Below are 22,242 nucleotides of genomic sequence, written 5' to 3'. Positions count from 1 at the left end.
TTTTCCCATAGAAGTTTGGAAGCTAGGGGAGAAAAAACTGAAAAAGATCTGAAAGATTTTGTTTAACTGTATGCAAAGATAAGTAGAAGTACCAACATCCTGGAAGAAAGCGGTGGCATCTGTAATACCTAAAGAGGGGTAAAGATCCATCAGATCCAGCATCATACAGGCCCATTTAAATACTAAACCTTGATTATGAAGTGTTTGTCTGTAATGGCTAAAAGAATGGCAAAAGTGATACCAAAATTGATAGATATGGATCAGTGTGGTTTTCTGGAGAGTAGGCAAACATTTGACAACATTAGCAGAACATTGATGATACAGAGGTAAGCAGAATGTAAGAAAACACCACTGTTGTTGTTGGGTCTTGATACAGAGAAAGCATGTGACAAAGTCAGCTGGGAGTTTGAACAGGGCAATGGAAGCATTTGCATTCCATGATAAAATTGTAAGGTTGATTAGGAGTATATATGAGGGAATGGAGGTGAAAAAAGTGGGTGGGGGTCCTCTCTGATAATTTCTGCTTGAACAGAGGAACCAGGCAGGGGTGTTCCTCTCTCCCCCTTGTTGTTTGCATTTTATATTTAGAACCATTGGCAAAGAAAATAAGGGACTTGGAAATCAAAGGATAGAAATTGATATGGTAGTTGTGAAAAGCTGGCTCTATTTGCAGATGATATTATTTTATACCAGACAAAACCAGAAGGGGACATTACAGTGTTGTGGAGCATTTTGAGATGGTTTCAGATCTTTTTGGGATACAAAATTAATGAAGCTAAAACAAAGGCAATAGTGGTAAATTATGTACCCACACACAAATTGGTTCAGCAATATCATACAAAACTGAGAAAATGGAAGCTGTCTTACATGGATATCAGTAGTAAGATGCAAGCAGTTTAAATGTTTTTAGTCAATTTAGTCTTATACAGCAGTCGGGCATATCATATTTTTATGAGCCAGTGGAGAAGTTGTGGATACAATAAAGAGCTGAAGGATATTATCTGGGAGGTGAAGATGGCAAGAGTCAAGTGAGATAAGCTGATTCTTTCAAGAGAACAAGGTGGATTGCGATTTACCCAATTTAAAGGCGTATTTCAGAACAACACAGTTAAGGCTGCTATACATAGCATAAGCAGAAAATTACAATTCAAAGTGGAAAGGGATGATGATGAAATGGGCTCAAGAAACCAGGAGAGACTAGGATTTTGGATACAGACCTTTAAGAATAGCAATAATCATATGGAATATTATATTCATAAAGTAGCAGAAAGTATTCTAAGAACTAAGCCAACACAGGAATGGAGAAAGGAGATAATGCTGATAGGGATGACTGCAATTAGGGATACAGACAATAGCCAAGAGGGGGCTGAAATTTACTGGAGAAAACTAGCAAAGGAACTAAGGTATTGGGAGCAAATAACTAGAGAGGGAAAGGTAATAGAATGGGAAGAGGTCAAGTATTTATTTAGACTGCAGGTTAGAGATTGCTTTCCCAATCAATAATTGATATCAGAGTATAGGCAATGAGAAAGAAATAGCGGGTCCTAAATGAAAGACCAGTACTGGGAGAATTTCTAGTAGTATCTAGAACAGAAGCTGCCATTAAAAAAAGAATGATTAGAGCATATAAAATATTGAGTGATAACTATAAGAATCAATCAGAGTAGGTTTGAAAGGATTGGGAAGAGAGATTGGATAAGCAAGTCACAAAGAAACAATGGGAGAATATATGTATGTCTCCCAAATATGCAATGAAGTCTAGACAATTTAGGATCTTTGCTTTGAAGTGTTTACATAAGGATTTTTACACCCCAAGTAGATTCCAAAGATTTTCATCAGGTAAACAACACATGTTGGAGATATGATGGGGAAGAAAGAGGTAACTGGGAACATATTTTCTGGAGTGTAATGAGTTTACAGAATTTTAAGATTTCCTGCAGACTGCTTTGTCAGTGGGTGAGCAAACTGGTGTAACGAAGGAAATGATTTTTTGAGCTAGGATGCAGAATTGGAATTGCCTAGACATAGTAAGGCCTTGCTGAGTCTAATTATGGTGGCTGCTAAAAAAGCAATTACTAGAAAATTAAAGTCTAAACGAACTTTACTGGACGCAGCAAATATAGTAACAGAGATAAAATGACTGGAATTGGGATCTTTAGAAAAGAGTAGGAGCAAATTATATAGGAAAAATGGGAACTGTGGGAACAATACTGTAGAGGGGGAATGAGGTTTAAAAGCAGGCATAATTTGAATGAGCTATGTAATGTTTGACTGACAGTGACTGGATATGTATTTGCAACTACAATTGTGTCAATGTGGTTTGTAATTTATAATGTTTGCAACTAGAATTGGGTCAGGATCATTTGTTTTCATATATATATAAAATTGCCTATGTCATATGTGATAATTTAGAAGAAAAAAAAGGCAGCCTCCATAGCACAGAGCAAGGCATCAGAGATGCTACCAGCTTCTGGAAAATGACTTGGTAAATGGCGCAAAGAAACCCTATCAGGTTGCAAGGCAAAAACAGAAAAAGAAAGAAGATAGCCATATGACACCATTCATAAGGCATGCTGGGAACAGTCTGGCCGCCAGTCCACACAAAATCAAAGGCCAATGAAGGGGAGCATTTTTAGCAGCTTCTGAATAAAGAAAATGCAACAGAAGCTGTACTGGCCCATACACAGCCTAAGCTGAAAGAGGAAGAAAAGCCCACTTGAGAACAGCACCCAAGAAAATGAAGTAGAGAAGACAGCAGACTAATAAGACATGGTAGGTATGTGCACGATGTTGGGTGAGTTAAGGTGGGATTAGAGAACTGGTATTAACTACTCAAGCTCCTTGCCAATCCATCACATGCCTGTGCCTCTAATCAAACGCTAGTCACCGTGACTGCAAGTTGGTACATCATCCCTTTACATAATGGGACCAGAAAACGACGAAAAGGGAGTGCTGATACAGAAAGCTGACTCCTAAAGAATGTCAAGAAGTAGAAGTGATGCAGCTTTTATAGTCCCAAGGGCCTGCTGTTAGGCACATCTACTAACAGCCCTTAATGTTTGTCATTCAGGATGTGTTAGCGTAAAGCTTACAATAAGGGTACTTACAGAAAATGTTTTATTGCCCAAGTACTACAGAAGATGTAAAGCAGTAATGTGAAGCTTGTGAGCAGTATCAAAAGGTTATTAAGACAGGAAATAAAGCCAGCTGTTAGTGTACCATGTAGACAGAGAGACTTAACAGACCATCAAAATGGTAGGGTAAAGGGATGCCACATAAAAATGGCACAAGTGTTTTTACTCTGTCACCAGCAAATAGTGGGATTTTCAAAACAAGAAACTGGAAAACTTGAAATGTGAATTTTTAGCTTGGGCTTTATTTCTTTACGGTTTATCAGCAACATTTTTTGACTCTAGGTAGAAGAAAGGTGTACCAGAGCTGTAACAAACTGGGGAAAGTGGTATTTTTTTTAAAAGAATGCAATTTTCACTTTTTATGTATTGGAGTTGTATTAAATTAAATCTATTTTCATAATTGTTAAAACAAAGCCGCATTGTACTGACTGTTTGAGTAAAATATATGAAAAAGAAAATATCTGAAATGGTAAAGAATTACACTTACTACTGTGAAAATGTATTACAGCTTAAAAATGAAATGAAACAATGGCCCACAAACGTGCAGTGTTGAGAGGGTAGTGGTTCTTGGAGATGCTGTTATGCCATATAATGGTACCTTATTTAGACATTAGTTTGTTGAAACTTTACCTCTTCAGCAAATAACTGTGAAGCAGAAAGGCACATTCCAAAATTCAAAGTGGAGCCACAGAAAATCACGTTTGTGGACTTAGTGAGAGACTTGGTGAGGATTCGGTTTTAGAGGAGTCATCACTTTGCCTGCTAAAGAGTTAGCTGCTGTATTATACCCTGGAGGATGCCCTTGGAGCCAGACCTCAAGCTGTATTATTCTACCCATAAGAACTCTGAAAATTATGTTTTAAACTTAAACTTCAGAAACAGTAAGGCTACATTATATAGCTAGATGCAGATAGTTTCTACTTCAAATGTTAGTTTTCTTGGAATATGTTATATTTGAATATTGCATTTTTAATTTTTCTGCAAATTCTCTACATTGTTTATATTTGAAAATAAAATGTTTCTAATTTATATCAAGTAAACAAGTGTATTATTTGTTTGAATTATTTTGACTTGTATGTTTACTAGCTTAAGGGTATATGCATTTTACTGATGCCCCTAACTGTGAGTTGTCCACCCTATGATGGGTAACTGCTATAGTCTTAATTGATACCATTGGAATATTTAAATGTTGGCTTTATTTAAGGGTAAATAGTAAGGTGTATTCTTGTTTTGCTAGTTTTGGCTACCTGGTAATAGCAAACCTAGCTCCAGTCTTGAAATTAGTGTGTGTGTGTCTGTGTCTGTGTCTGTGTCTGTGACTGTGTCTGTGTCTGTGTCTGTGTCTGTGTGTATGCAAAATAATTTTCATCAAGTTTTAATTACTATTGATAAAACTGCACTGGAATGCTCTGAATGCGGTCCATACTGGCTGAATTTCTGTGGAGCCATTGATTGTCTCATAAGTAGTTGTACAGTGTAAAGCATATTTTAGGTGTGGCAAGTGTTGGCCTTCCTAAAAGCAGCATTTGACTTGCGCTGTAAGAAAGGTTGCCCCCTTGTTTATTAACAGGTACCAGTAGTGTGATTCAACCCTTTTATATGACTGATTCTACATCACCTGAAATTTTGATGGCAGTGATGCAGGAATTAAAACAAATGGACCCAGACCCCATCACCCATGTTCCATGTTTTCTGTTTGAAAGGCCCACCAAGTGCACATTTTTAATTGTGACCAGTTTTCTAGGTCATCTTTTTGTAAGTATCTGGTTATGTGGCCTTGTTCTTCTGAGATGGTAAGTGTATTACACTTTGGCATCTTGGATATTTATTTCTGCCTTTAGACTTGCAGTATCCTTAGGCTTGACAGCTGTTGCTTTGATCTTTTATTTGTCCAGTTCCAGTTTTGAGATCATCGATATTAAATTGCAAGTTTCTGTTTTGTTCCAAATTTAGTGGCAGTTTATGGACTTTTGCCGGCTGTCAAATTCCTGATGCACTACAGCTATGCTTATATTTTTATATTGAGGATCTACTCCTGCATATATTTTCAGTGGCCCAGCATGAGATCAAAGACTTTCTCAGCCTGGATTATTTGAAATATTGATTCTGCAAAGTGGAATTTTATTAGCATATAGACAACATCTCATTGTGCCATGCCTTCAGTTGTGAACACCCTGGTTAGGTTTTCTTCAAGTTTCAGAGCAGTTTTCCTGAAGATGTCAAATGACCATTATCAATTAAGGTGCCATTATGGCAATGGCAAGTTCCACCCTCTGGAAGCTTGTTCTCAGATTTTTCACTGTAATACAAAATGAGCATGTTTCTTTTCAAAAGATTCTCTCTGTTTATTAAATATTGGAAGTTCTCACTAGCTGTTGTTTGCATTCACCATGGAATTCCATCTACTGTACTTGTATGTATGATCAGAGTAGGCAGGAAGTACATTACTGGCCAGGTGTAATGACGCTGATAAGCGGTCTCCATTGAGAACTAAGTGCTGATGTAAGAACCGAGGCATTTTGCTATCTTATTCCGTTACATTTATTTATGAATGATGCTTGAATGAAATGTGTAAACCGCAAAAAATAGATTGTACATGGCCTATCATACTGCACAAAGTGAACATTGTTCCAAAATGTATTAACAAAAGAATATTTGTCAACTTTGGAAAGAATGAATTAGTTAGTTGGGAAGGGAGAAGTTCATATCAGCAGCAGCAAGGCTGTACATTAATTAAGATATCATTTTTTATACTTCAACACCTTAATATTTTTAATGTTTATTCTGTTAGTGACTGCATTCTCTAGCAGTGGGTAACAGTATAGAGCATGCACATTTGTTTCATATATGTGAAGGGAGTAAGGATGCGAGAAAGAGGCAATAAGTGTTGGTTTGTTTGAAAAAATCAACAGCGGAAGATGAATAATCACTACACAGGTTTGATCATAGTCTGTTGAGGTTATTTTTTCTGGAAGGGAGAGATGTAAAGAAAACAGTAGAAAGGCTTGCATGGAGTCTATAGTAGAGTAGGACAGTTGTGGGCATTCATTATCTATGGGGAACAGAGGTAGATTGAAAATGGAAGCAAAATGATAGTGGTCAGCCATCTAGAAATTCTTAATCACAATTCATATTGAACTTGCTTTGCATATGTGTATTCTTGTTTTAAAATGCATTGTTTATGAATGCTTTGCAAATCTGTTTTCAGAAATGTACGCATTTACGCCTGTCGCAACGTGGTAACCCAAAGCCATATTACAAGAGCAAATTGTGGTGGTGTGGAATTATTCTGATGGGAATTGGTGAACTGGGCAACTTTGCAGCATATGGCTTTGCTCCAGCAACACTTGTGGCTCCCTTAGGATGTGTAGCAGTCATAGGTGAGTGTTATTCTACCATGCCGAAGGAAATTAAAATATGTTGGGGACACCTGGATTTACGTTCTTATAGCAGCAATCATGGTTTGGATTTTTTTACTCATTTTTGTAAGAGCTTTTTTCATCTAAGGTTGATGTCTGTTTAAAAACAGCTGAATGATTCATTTTTTTAGGAAACTGTTATTGCATTTGTTTGAATTATGTGCCACGTATATTAACAGGGAGTTTAAGCATGACATTTTATTTTGTTTTATAAATATTGTACTTTAGCAGGTGATGTACTTTGTCCATCCTCATTTTATTTGGAGAGAAATCTAGTTAAGAGCAGATATGTTCACAATGCAAACTAAATGCATTCAAATAACAATAAATGTGCTGCTTCCAACCAATAATTTGTATATACTCTAGTTGAGTGGTGGAAGCGTTAAAAGTAGAAAACATGAGTCTGTAATTGTAATAGTGTCTTATTTCATTATTATGTTTGCCTTTGTAACTGTGACTAAATGAATTATTGTAACTGTGCTGACTGTAAGAATGTAGTAGAGTCTGATACTTGCAGCAATCTATCTGTGGTGGCCACCTGGCAGTCCCTTGTAAAGGGGGCTTTTGGTCCAGTGGAAATGGCTGTGGCAAAATGAAGACAAAATATTCTTTGAGTTATTTAACTCATTAATATTAATGAAGGAACTTGATCAACACAGTGGGCAGTTAAAATTCCAAGTTACTAAAGAATATGAGGACACCTGGCAAATATGAAAGTTAAGAAATATGGCCATTTGGCTTTTGTATAATACAGATGATTGTGGTTGATTTACTAAGCATAATTGGCGTGTATGTTTGAGGCAAAGATCCCAAGAAATATACATTGAGAGCAAAACACAAATAGTAAATCTTGTCAGCCACGGCAAGCCCATATAATAAGGATCAAGACTGGTTAGACCTAATCAGAATTCTCTACCATACATGGTGCTTTATCTGTTCCATGTACTACCAGTTACAGAAAAAAAAAAGAAGTTATGTCTTACCATAACGTTTCATCTGAGTTGTTGATCTTCTTCCAGTCATCACTGATGGGTTTGGTTCCGAGCCCTCGGAACTGAGTCGGCCTAATACCAAGCTCGCTTACACCAAAAACTGTCAAGCTAAGCTGCTACCTACAATGCCCTTCTCCCAGTTACCTCAAATCGAGTTTGCATGCAACATATAGAAGAAACAGAAAGACAGATGCTATCTCTGTGCAGAAACCCTGAAACACCACAAGGACCCAGAAGATCCGCCAGGGGCCTTTGGTGGGGGATGGTGGGAGGGTGTGATGACTGGAAGATTATCAACAACTCAGATGGAACATTATGGTAAGACAACTTCTTTATCTGAAGTTGTTAATCTTCTTCCTATTATCACTGATGGGACAGAATCCCAAGCTACTTGGAGAACCTGGGTGGCCCTTATGGAAGAACATTCCTGAGAACCATTGAGCCGAAGGCTGCTGTTCCCCGGAGACCAGATCCAATTTATAATGCGTGATGAAGGTATGGGGTTTAGCCCAAATGGCTGCTGCCAAATGTCATCCATGGAAGCCCTGGAATGGAAGGCAGTCAAAGTTGCGATAGCCTTAGTTGAGTGAGCTTTTATTTGATGAGTTTTGGATTAATTCTTAAGGGAATATGCAAAGGTAATGCAATCTCTGAGCCATTTTGCTAAAGTAACTTTTGATACAGCACATCCTCGTCTAGGACCAGAAAAGGAAATGAAAAATTGGTCCGACTTGCGAAAGGAATATGTTTCTATCTAGGCAGGACTATGTACATGCAATGAATGAAGGCAGTATTCCCCTTTGTTTCAGTAGTTTGGGAAAAATGCAGGGAGCTCAATGGATTGGTTAATAGAGAAGTCGGAAACTACTTTGGGGAGAAAAGATGGGTTAGTACAAAGGGATACTCTGTCCTTATGAAAGATTAGATATGGGCTCTTGATGCATAAGGCTTGTAAGTCAGATATCTGTCTGACTGGTGTGACCGCCACCAAAAACAAAGACTTCCATGACGGGAATTTTAGATCACATGTCACGGCAGGCTCAAAGGGAGGTAGAGAGAGACACTGGAGAACCTGGGAGAGATTCCATGTCTCTACAGGCTGCCTGATAGGAGGTCTACTATGGAAAACTCCCTTGAGAAAGGTCTTGCAGAGTTGGGTGGAGATAGAGACTCCATCTGAACCGTTATGGAAATTGGAAATAGCTGCTAAATGGACTCAAATAGTAGAGGCTGATGCCCCTTTGTTAAACAACTCTGAGAGATGGTGAAGAATGGTGGCTGTAGGAGTTGAAAGGGGTCTAGCATCTGATTATTTGACCAGATAGCGAATCTTTTCTACTTATCTCTGTAGAGTTTTCTGGTGGATGGTTTGAGGGAGGCCAGAATAATATCCCTGACAGAAGAGGAGAGAGTTTCCTGCCTGGTGACTAATGGAAGTGGAGAAACCAAGCTGTCAGCTTAAGGGTGGAGAGATTTGGGGGAGTCTGCCCTTGTGGGTGAGATATCAGGTCCTGACGAGTGTCCAGGATCCAAGGAGGTTGTAACAGGTGAGGTCCGGAGGAAGGGAAACGACACTTGAGACCAGAAAGGGGCAATAAGGATCACCTTGCTTTTCAACCAAATAGCTTTCCTTAGAAATAAGGGTATCAGAGGTATTGGAGGATAAACATAGAGGAGACCCGTGGGCCAATCGTGAGCCATCGCGTCTCTCGGTGACTCTCCGTGTGGGGGAAAGAGGGCAAAATAGCTGTTGCATTTTTTGTTTGAGGGGGAGGTGAAAAGATCGCAACAAGGCTGGCCCCAACGGGTGAAGATTTCTGCCATCACGATCGGGTTGAGAGACCACTCATGAAGACTGAGGATGCATCTGCTTAGTCTGTCTGCAATCAAATTGGAGCTCCCCGGGATACGCATTGCGATTAAAAAGCGATTGGAAGCTAATTACCTTGTGACACACGGGGTAGCATTTGGTCCCTCCCTGTTTTTATGTACCAGATGACTAACATATTGTCTGACTGGATAGCAGTTGTTCCTGATGGAAGGAGCGGATGAAGTGCCTGCAATGCTAACAGTACCGCTCTTAACTCCAGGACATTGATATGCAAGTTGACCTCTAGGTTGGACCACGTGCCTTGGATTTTCTTTCCCTGGAAGTGGCCCCCCCACCCTGTCAGGGAAGCATCCGTGGTCACCTTGGCATTGGGTTGGGGAGTCTGGAAGGGGAGACACCAAAGATTTTCGTCTGTTCTCATCCACCAGAGGAGATCTTGCTTGCAGGAGTTGGTGATGAGAATCTGTGTGTTCAGGGGGTGGAGATTGGATATCCACTGGGACAAAAGGAGCCATTGTAGTAGTCTCCTGTGTAGTCTTGCTAGGGGGACAATTGGAATGGCTGCTGCCATAGACCCCAGAGCCTAAAGAACTTCCCTTGCAGACACCTTCCTTCGACAGAGTATCACTTGTACTTGTAACCGTAATCTCAGAAGTTGTGAGGAGGAAGAGACTTGGCTTGTTTGAATATTGAATATTGCTCCTATAAATTCCAGTTGTTGGGTGGGATGAAGGTTGGATTTTTCCCAATAAATTGTGATGCCTAGGAACTCCGCCAGTGCTAGGGTGTAGCGGAGGGCCCTGATCAGTAGGTGCTTGGTGGGGGCAGAGAGGAGCCAATCAGCTAGATACGGAAACACCTGGAATCCCTGAAGTTTCAGATGAGCTGTCACTACTGCTAGGCATTTTGTGAACACTCTGGGGGCCATCGAGAGACCGAATGGCAGGGCTCCGAATTGGTAATTGGCTCCCAGCCAGAAGCTGGAGCGTTTGTCCATTTTGATGTGGTTATACGCATCCCGGAGGTCTATTGAGTACATCCACACACTCTCCCGAAGAAATGGGAGAATGGATTGAATCGTGACCATGGGGAACTTGGTCTGAACTATTGATTTGTTTAGCTGGCTGAGATCCAAAATGGGCCTCCAGTCCCTGGTCTTTTTTGGCACCAAAAAGAATCTTGAGTAAAAAACCAGATCCACACTGGTCTCAGGGGACTTGTTGGATGACTCGTTTTTGATGCAGCTTTCTTATTTCTGAATTGCCTCTTCCCTTTGACTGGTGGAACATCGGGAAGGGATTTTGGAGGTCTTGGGTAAGAGATTAGGGGAATATAATAACCTCTGGAAATTATTCTCTGCACCCACTGATCATTTGTAATAGAGCGCCAGGCAGCTTGGTGCAGAGAGAAATGAGCACCAACTGCTTCCAGAGGAAGGCAATCGGGCAGCGCTTCAGGAGCGCTGATAAGGTTGTCCAGAGAGAGTCCCTGGAGCGCTGATTTTGGGGATCCCCCCTCTGCCCCAAAAGAGGCATCTTCCATTATTGGAACCCCCTCTGCCTCTGGGGGAGTCCTTGCTAAGTGCACTACAGAAAGGGCCTTGAGATTTTTTTATGCCACATCTTTCCACTCCTCTGGTTCCTGGAGAAAAGAGCGCTGAGGCTTGGAAAAATGTAGGCCAATGGCGGACAAGGTTTTTCCATCCTGCTCACACCTGGCTAATGTGTCCTTCACTTTAGAATCAAACAAAGTGGATGGTTCGATAGGGGCATTTAAAAAGGAAGACTTGAAGGAGTCAGCGAGGTCACAAATGCACATCCAGGCATGGCGTCTCATAACTACACCTGTACCCGTAGCTCTAGCCACCCCTTCAGTTGCGTGGGACAGCAACCTCATGGACGAGTTGGAAATCGACTCTAGGGTAGCACGTTGAGAAGCAACTTTATCATGTGCCCCATCCGAAGCTTGACCCAGTGGGTCCCAGAGAGTTCAGATATGAGATCTCTTTGGAGCCTCGTAAAATGTGCCAAGTAATTCAGAGTCCTAACAGCAAAGGTCGCTGAAGCAAAAACTTGCCACCCTAATCTGTCCACTGCCCGGGACTCTCTGTTGGGTGGGTGGACCGCAGGACTTTCTTCCGCAAAGTCCTTTTTCGTGGCAGCCGCCACCACCATAGCAGCTACTGGTAAGCTTCTCGACCAATGTGGCTGTTCCTCTGGAGGCGAGAGTATCTTGTCTGGTCTCCGGGGAATGGCCTCAACGGTATCAGGGTTCTTCCATGCCCACTGCACGATGAGCTTGACTAGGTCATTGGCGGGGGGGGGGTCACCCAAGAAGTAGAGGGCTGAGAGTGGAAGGCCTGCAGGAATACGGATTCCTCCGAGGAAGGGTTGGAAGGCTTCCAGTCACTTCTCTGCCTCAAAATTTCCAGGATGTCTCCAAAGGAGATATCATCAGGGGGTGACCGTGGGGACCCCTGCCCATCATTGTAATCCATATCTTCAGTGAGGGACTCCTCCGGGGAGTCCGTGTTTCCTCTTACACATCCGTTTCTGAGTAGGTTATTCAGTGGGAGCATCTGAAGAGGACTCAGAAAGGCGGTTACCCTGTACAGGGGTTTCCTGAGGCTTGCGCTGTCTGTTTCCTGGGGGGGTGGCTTGTGATAGCTGCAGCTCAAAAGGAGCGGGGGGAAGGTCCGACATAGGAAGAGTGCTTCCTGAAGCAAGCACCCTCTCTATCAACCGGAAGGCAGGCACGACTGAAGAGGAATGGGAGCTCGGAACTAGGGTCAGACCCTGCTCTGTGCGGCCCGCTCCTGGGGAAGGAGCCTCGAGCAAAACCAGGGCAGGAGTCACCCCCGGAGCCAGAAACAGAGCTGATGAAACAACCAGAACCGATCCCAGAGGCGAGGATTCCACACCCAAGTATGAGATTGAGGAAGGGATGGTTCTGAAGGAGCCAAAACCCAAAGGGGCCTCAGAGCCTCAGAGAAGGTCACTGTTGGCACCGAGGAGAGGATTCCTCCAGCAGATGTCGGAGCTATGGGCCTCTGAAACGAAGGGTCCAAGGGAGGAGAATAAGTGGGAGTCACAGGGGCAATGGACCCAAAGCCCGGAGTGGGATGGGTTTGAGGAAAATTTGTAATCCCCCTGGCTGTCAGCAGCTGATCAAACAGGCGCACCACATCCTCCTTGAGGGGGAGTCAGGTTGGTCCAAAAAGGGGCTAAAGACTTGTCCAGCAAAAGGATCAAAGGACGGGGTCCGAGGTGTAGTACCAGGTCCGAGGTGTAGTAAAAGTTTGCACCGAAGATTCCAGTTTCGAGACAGGCAAAAGGGGAACTATCGGTGCTGAAAAAGAGCTCTGAGCCAAAGTGATAGCTGGGGTGGAGGTCATTATCCGCTCTGATGGAGTCGTTGGTACCGATCTCGGAACGGAGAAAGGGGATGACAGTGCCGAGCCAATGGCAAGCAATAAGGTAGGGTCCGAAACCACAGTCGGAACTGTAGCAGTAGTCAGTGCCACGGGCAGTGCTGATGTGGAAGTCATCACAATATCAGAAGAAACCAGTGGAGCAGAGCTCGTAGCCAAGGTTATCAGAACTGAGGAGGCGATCTTGTGCCCCGTGGAAGTTTTATGAGCCTTGTGCTTATCAGGCTTACCATTCTCACCGGCCGGTGAAGAAGGGTCCGAATGAGGACTTTTTTTGTCCGTAGATGGGAGGGGTTGAGACCTCCAATGCAGAAATAGCCTCAGAAAATGGAGAAGGAAGCAGGCCTTTCAGAATAAGTTTATTCTTTCTTCCATTCAGCATCTGCTGACTGAAACTAACACAGTTTCACAGATAGGTGTAGAACCCCCAGACAAACACTTTCCTCATGTAGATCACTGTTGGGGAGTTTACCATTGCAGGAAGAGCAATGTTTAAACCCCGAAGTCCCTTTCTTTTCAGACATACCAAAAAAGCGAGTAACTAATCCAAAAAGAAGTATTGAGGAGGAAAGAAAAGAGAAGAAAATACCAACAATGGTATTAAGAATACCAGAAGGGTAAGGAAGGGCGTTTACCAACAATGGTAAGAAAGAGAATACCCGTGGGTAGAGCTAGTTAAGAAAACAAGAAATATAGGTTCATAGGTTCATAGGTTCATACTAGGCTATCTGCCCGAGGGCATTTAAGCTAGTAGCAGATCGCTTGTGGCTTAGCACCCCTTTAGTATGGGGGATTATATAATATTATTTTTCTGTGCCTCTGTCGAGCAGTGACACTGACACTGGTCCTATATCTGCGATCTCTCATCCCATCCATTGGTCAAGATTTCTCTTTGACAAGGCCAGCCAGGTGCTCTGCCTCACATGTACCGGATTTTGTTTCCATTCATAGGGAGTCTTTCTAAAGGTAATGCGTCCCGTCAGCAGTCCTCCCCTATTAATAGTCAAGGTTTAAGTCTCTTGATTGTGGCTTGTTTTGAGGTGAAATTTATAGGTCAAGAGGGCCTTTAAATGTGTTTGACATGGCCTTGGGCAAGGTCTCAAGGTCTGAAAGTTCACTGAGTTTTTTCAGTCTAGCACTGGAGACATTTTTCAGTTCACCATTTACCCTTTTTTTTGAGACCCTTTATCCTTTGAGACCCTTTTTTGTGTTTCCAGCTAGCTGTGAATGTGTAGGGTCAGATATTATCGGGGTGGGGCATTGTACTAAATCATTGGTCTGATGAGGATGAAAGGGAGAGAGTGATGAGATAAGGTGGGCAATGTAGAAGGTCTCCTCATAGTAAGCATGCAATGGTGAAGGATGAACTAACTACTACTTTAGCTACATGGGTGTCGAATGACTTCTGTATCTCAGTGTCCCAGGTCCTATTTACAGCTAGGGGGATAACTTTTTCATTGGAACCCCACCTATTTGGTAGCTAAACCTAACCTTGTTTTCCCGGTATATATGAATGCATTTTTTGGGTGCATTTAACTTTAGGGATACTCTGTGGTTTTGTTTTAGTTTATGGCTTGAGACCTGAAGGATATCTGTCTGTGTCAGAGTGTTTTAGCCCCAGCTCTGCTGTTGTAGCGTCATCTGCAAACTTTGTGTCAGGACCCCCTCTTGTTTACACTTGTACGGAAAGTAGATTTGCAAGAGTGGGGCCAGGACAGAGCCCTGTGGGACACCACTTGTGACACCACTTGTGACAGCATTTTGTGGCGTGACAGGCTTGTGACCAGACATTTCCACTCAGCCAGTAGTCCCTTTCAGTTTCTTGTATGGTATGGACAAGGCCTGGCTGATGAGTTTTAGAATGAGCCTTTCCGGGTATTCCGCATGGGGTGCTGTGGCATCAGGGTCAAAAGGCTGACCGGTTTTCCTCATCAATGGCTTTCCTGACCAAAGCTTTGAGTGAAAGTCAAAAGTCAAAGGTCTGCTTTTATGAAGTCAAAGCCAAAGCCAAAGATCCATGGATCCAAAGTCTGCAAATCTTTGGTCAAGGCTCCAGGGTCGGTGGGTCCCATGGCTTTGGCCTCTCCATGTCAAGCTGTCGCCCACCCCTGCTAGGGTATCAGGGTAATGGAGGCTTTGTGTGAGGTAACGCCAGCTGCAGTGCGCCACGCCACCAGTGTATCCAGAGGTAGCACGTTGATTAAGGAGCCTGCCTAGCTGTGGGTTTCAGGTTTGAGAGAAAAATTTACAAAATACTGCAAAAATTGAAAAATACAATACTTAGCTGGAGAGCTCGGTGAAACACGGCTATATGGCTGCGCGGCAAACGAGATCTGAGGTAACTGGGAGAAGGGCATTGTAGGTAGCAGCTTAGCTAGAGAGTTTTTGGTGTACGCGAGCTTGGTATTAGGCTGACTCAGTTCCGAGGGCTCGGAACCGAACCCATCAGTGATGAATAGGAAGACGATTAGCAACTTCAGATGAAAGGTTAAGGAGCATGTTTTACCAGCTTTCAAAACTTTTGAAAGCTGGTAAAACACCTAGCAGTATCAGACAGACAGGGAGTAAAATATCTCCCTGAAGACCAAACAGCTTTAAAAGTTGATAGACAATTCAGTCTGCTACACTTTATTAGTATGGCAGATCAATGTATGTAACAACTTTTAAGGCTGTTGCTCTTTGCTGGTTGTCTCTCTCCACTGTTATTCCCTAGAGTCAGTTTTAACAGCACTTAATGGTGCCAAACACAAACTTGTTAAGCACCTTTCTATTGTCAGAAAAGTGCTTAACAAGCTTGTCTTTTTCCTATTTTTGGAGTATGTTTGTGGTGTTTTGTGCACTATATACAAATTTCTTTTGAAGTTAGCATGAGAAAATTCTTGTGTTATGTTAAGTGTGTGAGAGAACTTTGTCAAGTTCATATGAGGGCATGCAGAAATATCTGTTTGTACAGGTAGACTAGTGATTCTGTGTATACAAATGTTAGCATATTTAGTATCTGGAGACAGTTTAAAATGCCACGCAGTGATTCTAATGGCAGCCTGGCAAAAACGTTGATGACTTTTTTGTTAACATTTATGCATCCTAGCATTACCATATATAAGGAAAGGGTTGGAGGTGAAGTCCCCCCCTCTGTAGTGGACAGCGGATGTGCAGCCTCCTAAAACGGATTTCATTTTCTTGTACATTTTCAGATGCAGGGCTTGCAAAGTTGAGCAGATAATAGTCAGCAAAATGTTAGGTAAGTGCACATATCTGGAGATAGTGATGTTTACTTTATCACCAAGTGGACTTGATTGAGAATGGCAATTCATACTGTAATGCAGGCTGTTGGACAAGAGTGTAGGGTTTAATTTCTTGATTTAAGAAGAAAGCAAAAATATGTTGTATTGCTTACAAAGGAGAAGACACCACAGTAAAATGGTTTCTAATAAAAAAAACTTTATGCATACAAACTGGTCAGCTGAGAAGTTGAGGATAGTGCTTTACTGACTATCTAATTCACTTAATTTTATTTGAAGCCAGGCCTCTCAAAGTTCGCAGACCATCATTAATTTTGCCTTGACCCATATATGCCAGTGTGTAGTCCTCATGAGGCATGCCATTAGGAATGCCACTCCAGCAGGTGATATCTTTATAATGTATTATACTCTGTGTTCAGTGTAGAACTCCATGTGGCAGTTACACTTCTAAAATCCTCCATCACTCATGTTATAGATTGCCTGCCAACAGAGATCAGTTAATGACTGTCCATGTAAAAATATAGGCATGTTCCTTTTCATGTGTGTGTGTGTGTGTGTGTGTGTGTGTGTGTGTGTGTGTGTATGTGTATAGTTCCCCTACAAAAAGAAATCCCATGTGACATTCAGACTGAGGAAGGCTTATCTGTTTTTCTACTGCTACTAATAACATTTCTGCTTAAGACAAAGTACAAGGCCAAAGTCATACTCACAAGCTAGTTTAACTGACATAAATTTGGTTCCCTTTCTTATGGCCTCTACTGGCTGTTACAGAATCTTTTTCTCCTGAGTATGTCTCACAAAGTTATTCTTTCTCACCAGTACAGTAAGCCTAACTCAAACCTTCAGTCCCTTAAACTAACCATATGGTTTATGCATGTGCACTGACAACCAGGACCGTTCGTGGGTTATCCATATCCTTACAGTGTCTCAGAAAACCTCATCTAGGAAGATTATAGGGTAAGTGGATAAAGTTTTCTTAATGGCAGTAGAGCAGGGCTTAGATTCTCTTTTCTTCCCAGTGCCAGCATTTCTGCAGTTTATAGCTGAGGTCTTTGACAGAGATTTCAATTGTTCTGCAGATGCACTTAACATCCCTTTCTAATTTCCAGTGTGATATGAATTCATCATTCTTGGCTTCCCTCAGTTTGTGAGGCCTTTGTATGGAGGTGTCCTTCCAAGTTAAAACCTCAGCCTCAAGAGACCGCTTCACAAAATGGATGTAAACTTCGTGTTAGAAAAATTGAAGTTGCCTCAATTTGAGTCAAACACAACAGCTGATGTTAAATTTTTGTTTTGGAAGGCTATTATGTTTAGTGGTAGTAACCTCATCAATGAAAAATTCAGAGACCTGAGCATTATCTTCTGTATAGTCTTACATTTATTTTCCATAAAGAAAGGGTGGCCTTGTGCACCAGCAGAGATTTTTTGCGTAAAGTTGTTACTGAAACTAATCTCAGTCAACCTGTCAGTCTTTCTGTGTTCTTTCCTCAGTGTTTTAGCAGGGGAGAGTATTTACTTTAAACATTCGTTGTCAATTATGATTTTAATTACACAGGAGCAAGGGTTATAGAAAAGATGACCGGCTGTTTGTTTCATTTGCTTCAAATAAGTTCGGATGAAAAGTTTTGAAGTTCACTTTGATCACGTGGCTATCAGGCTGTATAGTATTCTGTTCTGACAAACAGAAGAAATACTTGTCTAACAAACCAAAAGCACATTTGGCTAGAGCCATGGCGGAACAGATTTGAGAACTTCAGTAAATAGTATCCATGCAGCTATGTCCATCAGCTTCAACAGTCCCATATACCTTTCCTCTTTCTTTTACTGAAATCCATTCAGTACGGATGTCTGGAGAGATGGCCTGAGGGCATACCTTCTAGCTAAATAGAAGAGTCTTTAAGGCAAACTCATTTGGGTGAGTTGGAAGAAACATGGTAAATTATGGGAACTATGGTAGGAGTTTCAGAGCCTAGAATATCTTAAAATTGCCAAGAAACTATTGCCCGTGGTGAGCTCATCCTATGATATGAAGTGGCTGGGTGTAGATCATGAATATCTAATGTTGTGGTATGCACATAATCTTCATTCCTCTGTCATAGGTTCATAGGTAGTTACTAGGCTATTGGCCTAAGGGCCTACATAAGCCTAACCAGCAAGGTTCCCTGGCCTACGCCACCCAAGAAAGTTATTTTTCTCTGCCACTGTCGAGCAGAGACACAGAAGTGATCCCCGGGGTGTATTTCCTATTTCCCATCCACTCATCAAGATTTTTCCTGAAGAGTGCTAATGAAGAACGTTGCTTGACATAGATTGGTAGCATGTTCCAGACTATGGGACGTCTCTGGGACAGGAATATATCCCTCCAGCATGTCCTGTTTATTGTGGTGACAAGGTTTAGGTCCCTAGAGCGTGTAGCTCAGAGGGATTGAGATTTCTTTAGGTGTAGCATGTCCAACAGCTCTGGGTCTAAAAACATTTCTAAGTTACTAAAACATATGCTTATCTAGTATACATCTCGTATGAAGATGTAAAATGCACCTATATATATCTAGAAAACTGCATTATGTATAATATAACACCTCTACACTAAAAACATAATATAAATAAAAACAACATATAAAAAAAATTTTAGTATTGGAATCAATATACAAAATCTAATGACACATCTTGAACTATTCATTTCTAAGATCATAAAACAACTATAATAAAATGACTATAACAAAGTGCATAGTGCTTTGAGGTTACTACGGGATTCTAGTTAAACCATAAATCTGCCTATAAAATTAAGCAGGTATAATAATAATACCATAAGCTATCATATCATAACGTACGATGAATTTTGTTAAAAACATACTAAAAATGTGTTTAATAACATAGTAAGAAATCTATGGTGTAGCTCATAAAGCTAAACATCATGATGACCTATACCTATGCAAAAACTAAATAGACCTACATAACTAGAAATTCTTACAAAAAAATTTTAATAAATAAGTCTAAATGGCCTAAAGAACAATATATTCTGTGGAATATATACGTCACAAACCAGTCTATTTACTAAAAGCTGATGCTTAAAAGGGAGATGCTCAATGCTTAAAATTTCTGGCTACCAAAAATGGTTTCAGGGAGACCCTATCATTAAGTTCTGAGCCTTTGTCTGCTTGTAACCTCAGGATCCATCTAATTTCCCTTTGTTCAGTATAATTCTTTTGATTGCCTAGCCTGACATTCCTATATATCAGTTCTAGCACTATAAACTTAAAACTGTGTGTGTGTGTGTGTGTGTGTGTGTGTGTAGTGATAGAACTGATATTTAGACTTATTTTTAGATAACAGTCACATGAATCAAGACGGAATTTAAGGAATAGTACCATCACACGACCATATGATGTCATTTGGATACATTATTCATGAGGACAACGCATGATTGGTTGTATAATGATAGAGACAATATATTTAAAGGGTGGTTAATTGTGTTCTTTTAACAGTCTGATGAAGCATTCATGTGGAATGTGAAAGTGCTTACTTGGGAACTCGTTTTGTTATATTTCACTTCAATAAATGGTCAGCTTCTTATAGTCGTGGTGTGTCCTTAACTAGCTTTGTTTTTGGATTCCTTTTTGGCTGCTGTTCTGGAGGCACTTTACCCTCGACTGTCGTCGTTTCTTGAATATACGAATGAGTTTCTTCCTTCTGTTGTACAGTTTGTTTATGGCAGGGGAACAGATTGGCTTCCTTTTTTTTGGAGGATAGCGTCTTGGTTCTGTTTGGGATAGCACGATCCATGCACTCGTATAAGTGCTTATAGAGTGCATTTGTGTAGGATTCAGCAGTTGTAACTGTAGTGTCCATCTGCATGGGTGTCATGAAGTTCACCACTTCTGTCTTAAGAAGCACGAAGTTGGCTTTGGAGAAAGTTTTTACTGTGGTTTCCTTAATGGGGGGTGGGGGCGGGATGTGGATATCAAGGGTGATTAGCTTATGGTCGGATCGGACCAATGAGGAGTTGACTTCAGGTGTGGAACACTAGTCACTCATGTTGGTAATGACTAGGTCTAGGATATTGTTGTCCCTGGTGGGGGTGTGGATAAGTTGATCCAGGGCATTGGAGTTTATGAATTTCAGAAAGGGTTGTGCTAAGGAGTTGGTACACAAGTAGTTTTCCCAGTTAATGGTGGGGTAGTTGAAGTCGCCCATTATTAGGGTGTTTGGTTGAACCCTAATATTTTACATTACATCAAGAAAAGAGGAGTGGGAATCCTGGGGCATGGTGGGGGATCTGTAGCAAGCTACAATTTGGATTGCAGTTTTGCCCAGAGTTAGTTGAACTTGGGTAACCTCAGATGCATTATGCTGAGCAATTAGCCTGGAGGTGTGGATATCCTTAATAAATATGGACAAACCTCCGCCTTTGATGCTTCAGTCCAGGTTACATGGCTGAAAAGTGTGGCATGAGTTATAGCCTGGTAGTGCAGGGGTGCTCTCTGGAGCTTTGAACCAGGTCTCAGTCACTGCACAGATATAGATGTTCTCCATTTTAAGGAGTACCTCGAGTGAGTGCATTTTGAGATTTAGACTTCTTGCATTGAGTAGCATTGCCCTCAGTTTTTGCTTGCCTGTTCCTGTTACGTTGGTGTATTTGTTATTTGAACCTTGCCTAAAAAAGGCACTATAGGGGTAGCAAGAGTCTTAGCCAGTATCCTGAATCCCAGGGGCGACAGGTGCAGGCCATCTGTGGCAAAGTATCATGGTCTGTCGACCATGTCATCCCAAGCAGACAGATACTGGACCACCTTAGAATGACACCAGAAGCTTAGCCATTTGTTCAAGTCAATCATTTTTTTGTCCTTGTGCTGCGGTATCCTTCTGGGCGATGGCAGAATGCTACTCAGGGCTAGGGTCATACCTGCCTGGGCTACAAGATCGGAGAGCTCTTCCATGTCTCCATGTAGTCCAGGGAGGTGCATCTCGGGTCATTCACACCAACATGGACAATGACATTGTCATATTTGTACTCGTAGAGTGACCTGAGTGCGTGGGTTATGTGGCGGATCCTGGCACCCGACAGGCAGCTGACAGTAACCGTCTCCTTGTTTAGCCTGGTGAGTGGGACATCAGTGTACCTGACTAGTGAGTCACCTATGACTAGTGTGTTGGGTACGTTGTTTTGCCTTATTGACTGTGGTTGAGTGGCACACTGAGTCTATGTATGGGCTATGTGTCATTTGGGTTGTGTTGGGGGATGGAGGTTGCTTGCGTTTCTGCTTTGGAGGTCTCTGTTGCTTAGACAGATTATTATTGAGAGCCTCTGCAAATGTTTTTGTGTTACTATGTGTAGATTTTGGTGGTGTAGATTTAGTGAGAGACTGTGATGAGTGTGGTATGGTGCAAATGTTTACCTTCTCCTCATGACTGTCATGTTCAGTCTTGGTTGGAGAGAGCTTTACCTCCAGTTTGACTAGATAAGTGCATCTCTCACAGGTTGTAGTGTTGGGTGGTAGGAGGCGAGGGTTGTCTGTGTACACGAGGCAATTTCTACATTGCCTCAAGATGCCCAGATTCATCAGATAGACAGGAGAGAACCCTTGGACATGCCTGAATAAAAAACTATTTTCCTCTAGGTAAGTGAGGAAAGTGAGTACAAGAGCTGTTTTTCTCCAACCAAGTGAGAAAATGTAAGTACAAAACCTGTTTTCCTCTAGGTAATGAGGAAGGTTGAGTGCTATAGTAATTAGTAGCTTATTTAGTGCTTACAAGTTCTGAACAATTGCGGAGCACGAATAAGCAAATTTAAGTGCTAAAACTAAGAATCTGTATCTGTACTAGACAAGTTGCAGGACAGAAAAAAGTGCAAATGCAGGTTTTCAAATCAGAAAGTTGAGAGAGATGGAAGAGATTGCCCAAATGGCCAATAATTACAATTTCTGGGCCAGAACCACTCCTAATGTGGTAGACAGGTTGCCTAGTGCTTACCACTCCCACTGATAAGCTAGAACGCTTCCCTCCAACACAGAAACGCTTGGGGGGCTCAGAAGCTTACATACAGTCCTGGATACAGCAAATCTGTATCTTGAACACTAGTTACAGGAAAGGTAGGAAACGGGCTTTTTTTTTTTTTTTTTTTTGTTTGTTTGTTTGTTTGTTTTATACAGAAAAGTAGCTAAAACAGTATTAAAAGAAATTCACATGCAGTGCAA

The 22,242-nt window shown here is 41.7% G+C and overlaps 1 protein-coding gene across 1 annotated transcript in view; it reads left to right on the top strand.

Annotated features, from left to right (window-relative positions):
- Positions 1 to 22,242, top strand: part of NIPAL2 (NIPA like domain containing 2) — a 1,611,812-nt gene that overhangs the window by 338,557 nt on the left and 1,251,013 nt on the right. Inside the window, exon 3 of the mRNA XM_044065637.1 lies at positions 6,343 to 6,514. Within this exon, the coding sequence (XP_043921572.1) occupies positions 6,343 to 6,514 (172 nt within the window). The remainder of the gene's footprint in view (positions 1 to 6,342; positions 6,515 to 22,242) is intronic.

Source organism: Protopterus annectens, chromosome 3.part0, assembly GCF_019279795.1.
Source record: "Protopterus annectens isolate FY-2018-M chromosome 3.part0, PAN1.0, whole genome shotgun sequence".
In the NCBI taxonomy this organism is placed as follows: domain Eukaryota; kingdom Metazoa; phylum Chordata; order Ceratodontiformes; family Protopteridae; genus Protopterus; species Protopterus annectens.
Note: the sequence above shows the minus strand (reverse complement) of the source record. Positions and strands in the feature narration are given on the sequence as shown.